A 14,517-nucleotide genomic window follows, 5' to 3' on the forward strand; every position below is an offset into this window, starting at 1 on the left:
GCTGACGAGGTCAGCATCTTCCAGGCTGCAGGAAACATGCCTGCCAGGCATACCTTTCAAGCAGCTGATTAATATGTCATGTGGTCTCTGGTCAGAGGAGAGTGTAAGGGCTGTTGAAATGACTCTCTAGCTCAGCTCCCATGTCTTTGGGAAATACTGCCCTATCAACAAGAGGCCTCCAGCTGAAGAGTAAAGACACAGATCTGAAAGGGTAAAGTTCTAGCATCCAACAAACCATTATACATCCTAAATGAAGTGAGAAATGGTAGGCTCTTCACCTGCCAGGGCCTGGGGGGGCCTGTGTCCCAGGACTGCTTAGGAATCCAAGCCTAGCACTGTTTATCCATGATGCTGATGAGGAGCCTGTGAGACAGGGAGCCTTGTTGGGTCTCTGAAGTCCACTTGCTGGCCTGTTACTTGGCACCATCAGATCTACTCTAGGGATGGTGTAACTAGAGCCTTTGAGCATATGAAAAGTTTGTGGCCTGACAAAGCACTTACTGACCAAGGAAAATCAACTTCAGGTGCAGCAGGAAAGGTCTGGTACCCAGAATGTCTGGGGTTTTGAGACACTGGAAAAGATTGCCTAATAATGTCATGGGCTCCCTTCCCTGGAAATAATCCGAAAATAGGATAAGTTCCCTCCAATCTTGGATGGGTCAACCTCATCTTGAGGTGAGGAGACGGTTACATCAACCCACGGAGAGGGCCTGTCAGCAACTCTGAGTCTATTAGAGGGTATATTTTCACACGAAGAAAATGTTTTATTCTGGTAAAATATACCTCACGTAAAAGCTACCATTTTAACCATGTTTAAGTGTACAGTTCAGTGGCATTAAGTACATTCACATCGTTGTATAAGCTTTGCCATCATCTCTCTCCAGAACTTTTTCATCTTCCCAAACTGAAACTCTGTGCGCATTAAACACTAACTCCTCTATCCCCTCCTCCCAGCCCCTGGCAACTACCATTCTACTTTTCATCTTTATGATTTTGACTCCTGTAAGTACCTTGTGTAAGTGGAGTCACACAGGGTTCTTGTGTGACAGGCTTGTTTCACTTAGCATAATGTCCTCAAGCTTCATCCATGTTGTAGCATGTATCAAAATTTCATTCCTCTTGAAGGCTGAATACTATTCCATTGTGTGAACAGGTGCATGTGTGTGTGTACGTGTGCAGCTGCATGTGTGTGTGTGCACATGTGCAGGTGCATGTGTGTGTGCGTGTGTGCGCATGTGCAGGTGCATGTGTGCGTGTGTGCAGGCGCGCGTGTGTGTGCAGGTGCATGTGTGTGTGTGTGCGTGTGCAGGTGCATGTATGTCTACGTGTGTGTGCGTGTGTGTGTGTGTGTGCATGTAGCACGTTTTGTTCATCCATTCATCTGTGATGGACACTTTGGTTGTTTTCACCTTTTGGCTATTGTGAATAATGCTGCCGTGAACTTGGGGGTACAAATATCTGTCCCTCCTTTCAATTCTGTATCCAGAAGTGGAATTGCACAAAGAAAACTTTAAGACAAAAGCATTGTGCCCTCAGAAGAAGACATGTCTCTGTCCTCAAATCATGAACCCATATGGAGAAGAAACACCTAAAAAAAATTGGGGTACAGTAAGACTTGGTAAGTGGGACCAAGGAAGCATGGAAGAAGGAGCTGGTTGTTTCCCAGAGCACCAGAGAAGGCTTCGCAGAGATGAAATTGGAGCTGGATTCTGATGGGTAAGTAGGAGTTTACCTGGTAGGAAAAAAAATAGAGAAGGGCAGGAAAAGAAACATCCCTTTTCAAAAAAGAGGAGACCAAACATTGCACGCACATATCCTTTGACTCGGCAATTGCACTGGCAGGAATTCTGCTGCTATCCTCACACACATACGCTCCAGGCATATGTCTAAGGATCCTCATAGCAGCAATGTCTGCGAGACTTAGTCACTGGGAGTGGCCTGTGGCCCCTCACTAGGACACTGGTGAAATAAACTATTGTACAGCCATACTGTGAATTCCCACACAACCATTAAAAAGAATGAAGGAGGGCCAGGCGCGGTGGCTCATGCCTGTAATCCCAGCACTTTGGGAGGCCGAGGGGGGTGAATCATCTGAGGTCAGGAGTTTGAGACCAGCCTGGCCAACATGATGAAACCCCATCTCTACTAAAAATACAAAAAATTAGCCGGTTATGGGGCGAGTGCCTGTAGTCCCAGCTACTGGGGAGGCTGAGGCAGGAGAATCGCTTGAACCCTGGTGACAGAGGTTGCTGTGAGCAGAGATAGCACCATTGTCCTCCAGCCTAGGTGACAAGAGTGAGACTCTGTCTCAAGGAAAAAAAAAAAAAAAAAAAGAATAGAGGAGATCTCCATGTGCTGATATGACAAGAATTACAGACTTATTTTTAATTTAAAAAAGAAGATGTCATTATATGCCCAAGTTATTTCCCTGGAAGGAAAGAACACACAAGAAACTCTTAATAGTCATTACCTTTGAGAGGAGCGACTGTAACTTGAGGGCAGAGAAATTAAATTTTCATGTTATGCTTTCTAACGTGTATGTGTTCGTTTAAAAACAAAGTTAACAAAGCTGCCAGGGTGAAGAAATTACAGGCAACTTTTATATTCTTTGTGCTTTTTGTAATTTAAAATATTTTTTAAGGAAAAGCAGCCCTTTTTCTGGAATTGTTTAGTCCCAATGGCTCCTAAAGGCAGACAGATGAGATGTTTACAGGGCCATCCTTTCGGAGATTCTCTTAGAGCTTTGCAAAGATTCCTTTCAAGACAGAATGGTATCCTCAGCTCCTCAACAGAAAAGTCTGGGGCCAAACAAGAATTAGGCCAAAAGCTTGGGGCCAGGCATGCGTGGTGCCGGGGCAGTGTGGTGGGGGGCGGGAGCTCCCACAATGTCTGTCCAACTGTCCCGGGGCCAGGACCCCTGTACCTCTTCTGCACTTTACCCCTCATGGGGACTACATCTCTGGCACACAACCCAGCTACACAGGGTTAACCCCTGCGTTTTGCTTCACTGAGCATGGCTGAGGAGGAGGGGGTGCGGTGAGAGCAGAGGGGGCTCCATCCCGCCCCAGCTCCAGGCAGCATTAATAAAATGCAGGTGTTTTGTGTATGTATAGCTGCTTGAGGGAGGAGGAAAAAAGAGCCTTGACTGCAGCGAGCACATAGAAACCAGCCGAGTGAGCCGAGTGCCGTAGAGGAAAATGTGCCTACTTGTAATGAGAAAGCATTTTGCAAAGAGAACGCTGGCTTTAGGGTTAAGAAGAATGCAGCAGTTTCTGGCACAGGCCTACCCTGTAGCTCCCCCTGAGTGTATATATATGTGTGTGTGTGTGTGTGTGTGTGTGTATCTGGACACAGGCTCCTACGCATGCATGTGCACGCACACACACCCCACCACCACCACCACAGATTTTTTCCCAGCAGCACCTCAGACAACCTAAGTTTGACCTTCACTCGCTTTGACCAGGAGTTGGTTCTGACACTCCCTTACTTCCCTGCTGACTGCCCTCCATCTTTTCTCTCCTGTCTTCCTCTCTCTGGACTCCACATCCTGCAACTCCTCCTTCCCCCCATCACTTCCTTCTTCTTGGGCCTTGGGTTGATGGTATCTCCCCTTGGCCAGCCCCTTTTTCTTAATGCCCCTTGGCTCTGCTTTCAAGCAGGCACCTTGTGAGCCTGACTCCCACCCTCCTTTCCAAAGCCCACCGCCCTTGCAGTCAGGAATGGGGCTCAGGGGGTTGGGCAGCCCCTGCTGCTTTAGCTTGATGACGTGGCTCCGGCGCCGTGGACGTTCAAGGTGAGGGGGGAGTAAAGCACAGGACAAGCCCCCTGTGCTCTCCTGGCCACCCCAAGGGCAGGAGAGAAAGGAGGAGGCATCAGAGATGACTGCAAAGTGGGCAGCAGCTCTGAGGGCCACTGGGCCCTGCTAAGGGTCCTCTGTCCCTGCCTCCCCACATCCCCCAAGAAGGTGGGAAGTGACGGCCCCCACCTTCTAGAGGGTTGCTCTCCATTACCCCAAGTTAAAGAAGCCTAAAAGGAAAGTGATTTCTGTGACTTATTTAGTTTGCCTCCTTGCCTGAGACCTGCTGAGGAATGCAATTGTGGGTTAGTTGTTCTGACACTGGAAAGGCTTCAGGAGACCAGAGTGGACCCCTGAGGCCCTGTTTGGCCCCAGGTGGGCCGGGGTCTGAGTGGGAGTCACAAGTGGAGGTGAAGCTCCTCCAGAGGGACATGAGCTCCTGATTCCACGAGGAGGGGGTGGGGAGAGGTGCTGGGGGGCTCAGGAAGGGCCCCTGTCACTGGCTACCAAGCTGATCCTGAGTGTTTGTGTCTGAAACCACCGAGCCAGAACCCATGACAGGCAAAGGCCAGCCCAACAGCGTAGTAAATATGTTCCCCGGAATTTAGCACCCCCGAGTCAGAGGGGAGCAGGGGCTGGCAGGAGCCCTCTCCTCCGGCCTGGCTGAAATGCGAGGACCAAGCTCTAGAGGATCAAGTTTTTACTTTCTCAACTCCCATCCTCTACTCCCTACCTGCCTCCCCATTCCTCTGCAAAAAACAGACCTAGCAGGGATGGACAGGCAGCAGCTCAACCGTCCACCCACTCATCCACTCAGCCCTGCCCGCAGCTCACAGGCCGGCTGGCAGCAGCTGTGTCAGGAGGCAGGACCCACATTCGGAAACTCTGAGGAATCTCCTTGGAGAGTAGTTACTGGGGTTGCTTGTCCCAGACCCCGAATTGGAACACCCTCTCTGATAACTCCAAGACTGGGACTTATCACTTGTGGGAATAACAGTGGGAACCACCCTGGAAAATCCAGGATGCGGGGTCCCCTTACTAGCACAAAGCAACCCTGGGGCCCCTGTGTCCCCACACCCAGCCCTTCCTCCCTTCTGAGAGTGGAACGGGGGAGAAAACCTTGCATCCTCAGTGGCCCCCACCCTCTGAAAGACGTGTGGTGGCCCCAAGGCCTTATTCCCCCCTCCACTCTGTTATGCGGAGACTATGATGAGCAGATGTTTCTAATGAAGGGCCCAGACCAGGGCTCTGGAGGTAACAGGCCCGCAGTAGAGCTCTGGCTCCCATGGAGGGGCCGCAGCCCCCAGACCTCTGAAAGCACAAGCCGCCCAGTGAATGGGACACACACTCTCTTGAATTCTCAGCTCCTTTCAGGAAATTACCAAGTTAGCCCTTGGCTTTCTCCTTCCCGGTGCCCGCCCCGTTTCCATAGCAACCGCCTCCCCATCGTCCAGAGCCTCTCTCCGGTCCTGCCCGCCCCCTCCTCTCCACCACCCTCCGCGTCTCATCTGTCTGGGTGGGAACCGGGATTAGAGTTCATCGGGCCGGGATGCTTTTCCCAGGGCCGCTTTGCCTTCGTGATCCCTTTGCGGTAGCCCGGCCCCTGCCCCAGGCTTTTCAAGTCCCCCAGACTTAATGACCAGCCCTGGGTTTCCTCCTCTTCTCTTTCTCTGCCTCCAATAAAGCCGGAGAATTAACCCAGGTTTTAAGTGCCCCGGTTCCAAGCTGAATATCAAAGGGGGCTTCCCCAAGCTGCTTCTGCATTTCAAAGGGGCTGATTTATCACTTTCACTTAAACCGGCACATTTTGGGGAAAGAGTTTTACCCAGAGGTCAAACTCTGGAAAAACAAATGGATCCCCGCTCACCCCCTCCTGGGGTGCTGTGGGCTATTAGTGTATAAACTGCTGGCGGGTAGGTGGGAAACAGGCTGCCCACACTCCTCAGCAGCCTGGGCGCAAACTGCTCCTGTCCCCACAGGGCGATTGTGAGGAAGAGGGGGAAATGCATGGACCCATGGCTGAGAAGCTCCCACACTGCTCCTCCTGGTCTCTGCGCCCGGCACTGGGAGAGTTCTCAGCTCTGTTTCTGCTTCCTGGGCCTCTTGTGGAGGCCCTAACCTGAGCCTGCATTAACACGTCCAAGCTAAGGGTGCTCTCTGCACCAGGGACTCTGCCCCTTCAATACAGCCTGTGCCTGTGCTTCTGGATTCTGCCTTTTCTTCCATTCTGCCTGCGAAGCCTTTGCAGGCACTTACTATTCAGGGGCTGCAGAGCTGGGCCCCTGAGTCACCCTCACTCCCCAGCTCTCTCCTGCCCTCACAGTCAGGCCTTGTCCATACCCTTCCTTCCCACATTCCTTCCCCACAAAACATGCACACACACATTCACCCATTCTCTCCCAGACCCCTGCCACCATCCCCAGGCTCCCTCTCATCCAACCTCAACCAGATAAATTATCTCTATTATTGCCCCTTCGTCAAGGACCTCCTCATACCCCCACAAAGAACGCGGGGACCCCGGACCCTGGAAACTTTTCTCACTCTCTATGAAGCATCTGTCTAGCTGCCCCTAAGCAGACTCCAGCCCCCCTGCAGAGCGTGAGCTCCTTCCTCTGATTTAGCCCAGATCTGATTGATTCCCAGGCTTTCTCAGGCATTAAGCCCCAACCACGTGTGCACATCCCTCCTTGAACTGACCAGAAAAGCCAGAAGCCGGCAGCCAATGAAGCAATCCTTGGAAGAGGCCAGGCAGACGGCACAGCGTCATCGAGGAACTTCTTACTTAGCACCAAGGGGCAAAAGCGGGAGAGGCAGCACCCCAAAGCCAACCCCCGGAGAAGACATCCTGAATGAGGCCTTGAGAGGCTCCAATCACAAGGCAGGTTTTCCCTTAATGGACACATCTGTTTCCTTTTCTCACCCTGCCACCAGCTCATTCATTCATTCACTCACACATTCATTCACTCATAGGACCATTATTGAGTGTCTATCTCATGTCAGGGGCATTAGAGAGTAACAGTGCAATGAGATAAACCCTCTCTCCCATAAAGTGGCTGGCAACGCACATGGTTTAACCCTCTCCATGCAGATCTGGGAAATACTCCAGACAGGGGATTTGATTTCAGCTTGAAAAGATGGACAGGAGTTTAGCAGAGATAAATATATTCCAGGCAGAGGGAGCAGCAGGTTCAGAGGCACCCAAGCCCACTGTAGGTGGTGACGATAGGCAGATCAGTGTGTGTGGCACATAGGAATGTGGAGGGAGGAGCTAGGAGATAAGCCTGGAAGGGCATGTGAATGAGGTTGTGAATGGCAGACCAAGAAACCCACTGCCTCTGCCATGCCATCCAAGTTCAATCCCAACGAGATCAAAGTCATATACCTGAGGTGCACTAGTCAGTACTACATCTGCTCTGGCTCCCAAGATCAGCCCCCTGGGTCTGTCCCCAAAAAAGGCCAATGAGGACATCACCAAGATAATTGACTGGAAGAGCCAGAGGATTCCAGTGAAACTGACGGTGCAGAACACACAGGCCAGATTCAGGTGGCATCTTCTGCCTCTGCAGTGATCGTCAAAGCCCTCGAGGAACCACCAAGAGACAGAAACAAGCAGAAAAACATTAAGCACAGTGGAAATATCATTTGTGATGAGATCATCAACATTGCCCAACAGATGCAGCACTGATCTTTAGCCAGAGAACTCTCTGGAACCATTAAAGAGATTGTGAGGACTGCCCAGTCTGTGGGCTGTAGTGTTGATGGCGCCACCCACCCTCGCGACATCACAGATGGCTTTGATAGCGGTGCGGGTGGAGTGGCCAGCTAGTTAAGGGCTGCATATAGAAGTATTTCAATAACGGATCATTTGACAACCGAAGAAAATTTAAAGAGGGAACTGTACTGAAGAAGGTAGGGAATGACAGAGGGAGCCAGTCAGGGCCTGGGAACAAGAGCAACTCAAAGACTATGTTCTAGCACTTGTCCCCCTGCAGACCCTCACCATGAGCATCTTTGCTGCATGTGCTCAGATTCTGCCTCCGTTTACCCTTTCCACCTGGGGAAGCACGGAGCTCACTGACTCTTCCACAGGAGCCCTTGCTGAAGAAATATTTGTCATTCCGTCTATCCCCTTAGATTAGCTGGGAGGGTCAGTAGAACCTGCAAGCTTCTCTCTCCCTGCAGGGAGGCAAGGGACACAGAGGAACTTTGGGACAACTACACAGGGCCTGGCAATATTTGCAGACAAGGGGATGGGAGGGAGCAGGGGTGGCAAGAGTGACAGCAATGCTCCCCGGGCCCCACACCAGCCACAATGCAGCCTCTGGAATTTTAGAGAAGGAGCTCCCAGGGGAGAGTTGGACTAGAGTTTCAGTCTCTCTCAGTGCCCACATTTCATGATGCCAGTGCTGATGCTCCAAAGCAGAGATGCCCATCCAGTTGCGTTTTTAGGCTGCTGCAACGCAGTAAACTTCCCTGGCCAAGCCTCGGCAAACCATCTGTAGCAGGACTCCCCATTTCTTCCAGGCTCTCCACAGAGCAGATTGTCCTGGGCATGGGACTTTCAAAGCCACAGAAGGAAATGGAGGACAAAACAAAGAGCAGGGCAGGGGAGCGAATGGTCCCCCGAGTCTTCATGTTTGTGATGCTACTTGGGACTTAAAAGTTCAATAACCTGCCGGCCACACATTTCACACAATGCAATTGACTCCGTGCAATAGATGTGTTCCCAGAAGCTGTCTGGGAACAGCTAAAATTTGAGTAATAATTGTACGTGGTGTTTTCATACAATTTGGATAATCTGGATAATTGTTACATATCGTGGTTTGGCTTAAAGCCAGGGTTAGCCCTAACAATAACAAAAGTGTTAACTGCTTGGGGCCTGGCACCTCCCACTTGGACCTGCGGTTTGTGAAAGGCTCCTCCTAGGACTTGGCCCCCTACTTGTCTTCCCCGGAGTCTTGTGTCCTGGTGACTGCTCCGGAGTCATCCTCACAGCATCTTCCTCCACACGCTCTGTTGAGCACCCGAAGCTCAGGATGCACAGCAGGAAGCAGGGAGGGAAGACTCCACCCTGCCTTCAAGGAACTCCCCTGGGAGCTGGGTCTCCCCAGCTGCATTTCTGGGGGTGTCTGTGAAGCCCATAGCTGGACAGCCCAGACCGCCCCACACAGGAGGCGCTGGGCTCACCAGCTAAGGGTGGGAGCTCCAACTGGTCAGATCTTGATCCAGGTCACTTTTAAGGTTGCAGTGCAGGCACTGGGCACTGGCCTGCCTGAAGCCTGCCTTACCCAGGGACTCATTTCCTGGCTTTGCTTCTCCTCTACCCAGCTTACGAGAGGAGCGCTAGAAGAGGGAGAGAAAACAGAAATCTAAACTTGCTCAGGGCTCCTATTTTGTATCTTCCCTCTGAGCTGTTTTGGTTTCAACCAAAGCATACTTCCCCTCTTTTCTGTGGACTCAAAACCCATGCCCCTCACTCAGACCAGGCCTTCCTCTTCCCGCTTTGTCCACCAGCCTCAAGTCCCACGATAGAATCTCCCGGATAGTGTTTCTTTAACTGGGCTCGAGCCCCACAGTAAAGTCTCGGTCCTCCGCCGGCCAGAGCCCACATCTCTGATTCAGCAACAGGAGCAGGTGTTCAGGGCAATCTGGGTTAGGTCCACTGAAAACCAAAGGAAATAACATTGGTCTGATTCAAGGCCTTCAGAAATGAGTCAGCCCCTGAGTCCATCAACCATCACTGTTACCCAACATCACACCCACATTATTCATGAAGTATTGTCTTCGGCTTACTAGACAACAGAACCCCACCAGACTCTGGGAGGCTGAGGATGACTTATCGGTCTGCTGTGGGCTCAACATCAAGTACATGCCTTACCTCTGTCCAAAAACTGGAGTGGAAGAGTGCTGAGTCAGGAAGGTTTACGGCCCGAGGCATCTTCCCACAAGCCTCTGGTCACCCTGAACAGTCTGTTCTGGATTTCCCACCTTGGAAAAAAGTCCTCTATGAGTGCCATGAGTGGAAAGAGTCCTAGAGGAAGAGTTGGGGCCAGGTGGCCAGGTATGTGCAGCACCTCTGCCCAGCCCTCCTTTGCCCGCAGTCTTAGGCTGGTAGCCTGCATCCTATGCAATAGCCAATGTTACTCTTGTTTTTCATTCCTTCTAAATGATCCAACTGAGGACCTGCCAAGTTAAAGTTGGATGTGACTTTCCTTCCAGTGAGGCAGAGGGGGACTTTCCTGGGTGTAGTGGGAAAACACTATGGCCAAACACGTGACTCTCCAGTCCCTGAGGCTTAGACTCGAAGTTCCAGCCCTGCCATGTATCAGCTCAGCAAGTGACTTATCCTCTCTCGGCCTGTTTCCTCTTTGATAAAATGAGAATAATAACACTGTCCATCTGTAAGACTGGTGTGAGTTTTGAATGTCATAGTGCACATAAATGCCTGGCACCTCATGAGTGCTCCCTCAATGGCTCTGCCAGTGTTGTTGCCGCTGTTATTATTATTATTAGTAGTAGTAGTACCACTCTCACTACCACTCTCCCTAGGTCGGAGTCTTCTTTCACATGAGAACCCTTGTCTTCCTGATTCTGGCATCCTCAGCAAACAGACACAGTCGGGTGCAGTGAGTGGCAGTCCAACAGAACTTCTCAAGGGGCTGGCATGTTCAAAGGTCCTGCAGTGGGAAGGTGCATGGAAAATTTGAAGAACATGGTATAGAAAAAAATCCAATCATTAGCTACTGGCTCCCAGCAGCTACTTTAGCCAATTCTCCAACCTCCTCACTGGCCTGGCAAGACCATGGAAGCCTGGAGCCCTGATGCCTACTCCAGCCCTTCTGCTCCTCTCACTGACCAGAAAACTTCCCTTACAGAAGCCCCAAGGTCATCTGAACCCCAGAAGACCAAGGAAGCAGAAATATACCAAATGAAGATCCTGAGGCCTTTGTGTTTAGTTACCGTAAAGAAATAATTCCCCAAACCTGGCTATTTGTACTTGGCATTGGATAATTCGAAGGTGGTTGAGGAAGGTACTGGGGAAGGAAGCCCAGGCAGGGGCTGTGGTTGCCAGGTGGGGAGGGAAGACTTTGTAAACTAACCCAAAAGCAAGCATGGGGTGCGCGCCTGTCTTCCATGTAGTTCCTCACCCCCTGCCGCCAACACGCCCATGATGCGTGGGAGCAGCCCAGTGCCGCCAACCACAGTGAAGGCTTATCCTCCACCCCATGCCACTCTTCTCCAACCTCCTGGAAAACGGTCTCCGTTCCCATCCTTCCTCTGCAAGAGCCTGCCGTAACTTCAGCTATTAGTCCTCCCAGGAGCACTTACAGTTAATAAAAACAAGGACCTTAACACTCCACAGAAGGGGCTCGCTAATGGTTCCCTTTCTGGCTTTTGGAAACTGCAGGGAGCAAGGTTTCCGTAGGAGTTGGCTGAGGCCTCAAGGATGGGAAGACAGGGTCTGCGGAGGCAGAATGCCAATTAGGGACCAGGTTCAAGGTAGGTCTCCCAAACTCTGTCTTACGCCCTATAACCTAACTACCCTCTGTTGGTGGTGTTGGTGGTGCTGGTGGTGGTGGTCAGGTTTGTTGAAATTAAGTGTACATACAATGAAATTCATCCATTTTAAAATACAGTTGTTTGAGTTTTAACAAATGCATGCAGTTGTGTAACCATCACCACAATCAAGATACAAAACAGTTCCATCACCACCTAAAATTCTCCAGGGCTTCATTATAGTCAACCCCTTCACCCAGCCCCAGCCATTAAAAACTACCCATCAAGTATTTTGTCCCTTTAGTTTTACCTTTTCCAAAAGGCCATATAAATGGAATCATTGGGTGCATAGCACGCAATCTGCCTTCTTTCATTTAGCCTAATGCACTTGAGATTCGTCCATGCTACATGTATCAGAAGTTCCTTTTCATCAGCCCCATTAAATAGGGGGCAAAGGACATGAACAGACACTTCTCAAGAGAGGATATGCATGTGGCCAACAAGCATATGAAAAAAAGGTCAACATTACTCGTCATTAGAGAAATGCAAATCAAAACCACAGTGAGTTACTATCTCATGCCCATCAGAACAGCGATTATTAAAAAGTCAAAAATAACAGATTCTGGCAAGGTTGTGAAGAAGGAACACTTTTACACTGTTGGTGGGAGTGTAAATTAGTTCAACCATTGTGGGAGACAATGTGGCAATTCCTCAAAGACCTAGAGGCAGAAATATAATTTGACCCAGCAATCCCATTACTGGGTATATGCCAAAAGGAATGTAAATCATTCTATTGTAAAGACACATGCACATGTATGTTCATTGCAGCACTATTCACGATAGCAAAGACAAGGAATGAACCTCAATGCCCATCGGTGATAGATGGGATAAAGAAAATATGATACATATACACCATGGAATACTATGCAGCCATAAAAAGGAGCAAGATCACATCCTTTGCAGTTACATGAATGAAGCTGGAAGCCATTTTCCTCAGCAAACTAACACAGGGACAAAAAACCAAACACTGCATGGTCTCACTTATAAGTGGGAACAGAAAAATGAGAACACATGGACACACTGCGGGGAACAACACACACTGGGGTCTGTCAGAGGTGGAGTTAGGGGAGGGAGAGCATCAGGAAGAATAGCTAATAGACACTGGGCTTCATACTTCAGATTTGTCTTCTTATTTTGTTATCAGTGCCATTCTAAAAACAGAAGGTTTTGATTTTGATGAAATCAAAATGATGGGATGATCTGTGCAGCAAACCACCATGGCACATGGTTTTGTTGTTGTTGTTGTTGTTGTTGTTGTTGTTGTTGTTGTTGTTGTTTTGAGACAGAGTCTCACTCTATTGCTTAGGCTGGAGTGCAGTGGCGCGATCTCGGCTCACTGCACCGTCTGCCACCTGGGTTCAAGTGATTCTCCTGCCTCAGCCTCCCGAGTAGCTGGGATTACAGGCATCTGCCACTGTGCCTGGCTAATTTTTGTATTTTTAGTAGAGACAGGGTTTCACCATCTTGGCCAGCTGGTCTTGAACTCCTGATCTCATGATCCACCTGCCTCAGCCTCCCAAAGTGCTGGGATTACAGGCATGACCCACCACACCCAGCCCATGACACACATTTACCAATGTAACAAACCTGCACATCCTGCACATGTACCCCTGAACTTAAAATAAAAGTTGAAGAAAAAAAAAGAAGTTGTTCATTTTTGGCTGGGCACGATGGCTCATGCCTGTAATCCCAGCACTTTGGGAGGCTGAGACGGGCAGATTGCCTGACGTCAATGGTTCAAGACCAGCCTGGCCAACATGGTGAAACCCTGTCTCCACTAAAAATACAAAAATATTAGCCAGGTGTGGTGACGTGTGCCTGTAATCCCAGCTACTTGGAAGGCTGAGGCAGGGGAATTGCTTGAACCAGGAAGATGGATGTTGCAGTGAGCTGAGATCATGCCACTGAACTGCAGCCTAGGCGACAGAGTAAGACTCTGTCTCAAATAAAGAAGAAGTTCCTTTTCATTGATAAGTAGTGTTACAATACATAGATGTATAACAGTTTATTCATTCAGTAATAGAAGGACATTTGAGTTGTTCCCAGTTCTGGGCCATCATGAATAAAGCCACTATAAATATTTGTCTACAGGTTTTTTTTGTGGACAGAAGTTTGTATTTCTCCAGGTAAATACCTACAAGTGATATTGCCGACTTATATAATAAGTTTATGCTTAACTTTATATCAAACTGCCAAATTGTTTTCCAAAGTGACTGTTCCATTTTGCATTCTCACGAGCACTGTCTGAGAGTCCCAGTTGCTCCACATCCCCTGCCCCGGTACTTAATATTGTCAGTTTTGTGTTTTGAATTTTTTTTATTTTAGCCACTCCAAAATAATAATAGTGGTTTCTCATTATGATTTAAATTTAGTGATTAATTATGTTAAACACCTTTCGTGTGTTTATTTGCTATTCATACTTCTTTTCTGGTGAAGTATATGTTCAAGTATTTTGCCCATTTTTTTAAAAAACAAATGTTTGTTTGTTTTCTTCTTACTGAGTTTTGAGAATTTTTGATATATTCCAGACACAAGTCTTCTGTCAGATACAGATTTTACAATATTCCTCCCAGTCTGCATAGAAGATTTGTCTTCTTATTTTGTTATCAGTGCCATTCTAAAAACAGAAGGTTTTGATTTTGATGAAATCCAATTTCTAAATTTTTGTTTCCTGGATTGTGTTTTCAATGTCATATCCAAGAAATCTTTGCCTAATCCAAATCAGAAAGATTTTCTCCTGTTTAATTCTTTTATGCTTTTAGGCTTCTTCTTTTGTACTTTCACTTATGTTTCTGTATTTCCCATTTTAACATTTTACATTTAGGTCTATGATCCTTTTTGAGTTACAGGTCAACATTCTTTCTTTTTTCCTCTCTCTCTCTCTTTTCTTTCTTTTCTTTTTTTCTTTTTCTTTTTTTTTTTTTTTTTTTTGCATAGATGTCTGTATGCTCTAGCATCATTTTTTAAACAGACTATCTGCCATGGTTTGAATGTATCCCGACAAAATTCATATGTTGAAACTTCATTGCCAGTGTGATAGTTTTAAGACTTATGGCCTAGGCCAGGCACTGTGGCTCATGCGTATAATCACAGCACTTTGGGAGGCCAAGCAAGCGGATCATTTGAGACCAGCCTGGCCAACATGGTGAAACCCTATCTCTAAC

At 48.6% G+C, this 14,517-nt stretch overlaps 1 protein-coding gene and 1 long non-coding RNA gene across 3 annotated transcripts in view; one reads left to right on the forward strand and one right to left on the reverse strand.

Annotated features, from left to right (window-relative positions):
* The first annotated feature begins 3,754 nt into the window (after positions 1-3,754).
* LOC114679585 (uncharacterized) overlaps positions 3,755-14,517 on the forward strand; it is a 54,809-nt gene continuing 44,046 nt past the window's right edge. The window contains exons 1-2 of one of the 2 annotated variants that reach the window (XM_077941290.1): positions 3,755-6,674; positions 11,205-11,296. In XM_077941290.1, coding sequence (XP_077797416.1) covers positions 11,272-11,296 — 25 coding nt within the window. In that variant the 5' untranslated portion in view covers positions 3,755-6,674; positions 11,205-11,271. Of the gene's footprint in view, positions 6,675-11,059; positions 11,297-14,517 lie in introns of those variants that run through there. The other variant, XM_077941289.1, reaches the window with a different exon arrangement.
* LOC144330333 (uncharacterized) overlaps positions 8,225-14,517 on the reverse strand; it is a 32,061-nt gene continuing 25,768 nt past the window's right edge. Inside the window, exons 2-3 of the long non-coding RNA XR_013396399.1 lie at positions 9,675-10,473; positions 8,225-9,458 (exon numbers count right to left, since the gene is read on the reverse strand). This is a non-coding gene — a long non-coding RNA (uncharacterized LOC144330333). The remainder of the gene's footprint in view (positions 9,459-9,674; positions 10,474-14,517) is intronic.

The sequence above is a fragment of the Macaca mulatta genome, chromosome 7, assembly GCF_049350105.2.
Source record: "Macaca mulatta isolate MMU2019108-1 chromosome 7, T2T-MMU8v2.0, whole genome shotgun sequence".
NCBI classification, from domain to species: domain Eukaryota; kingdom Metazoa; phylum Chordata; class Mammalia; order Primates; family Cercopithecidae; genus Macaca; species Macaca mulatta.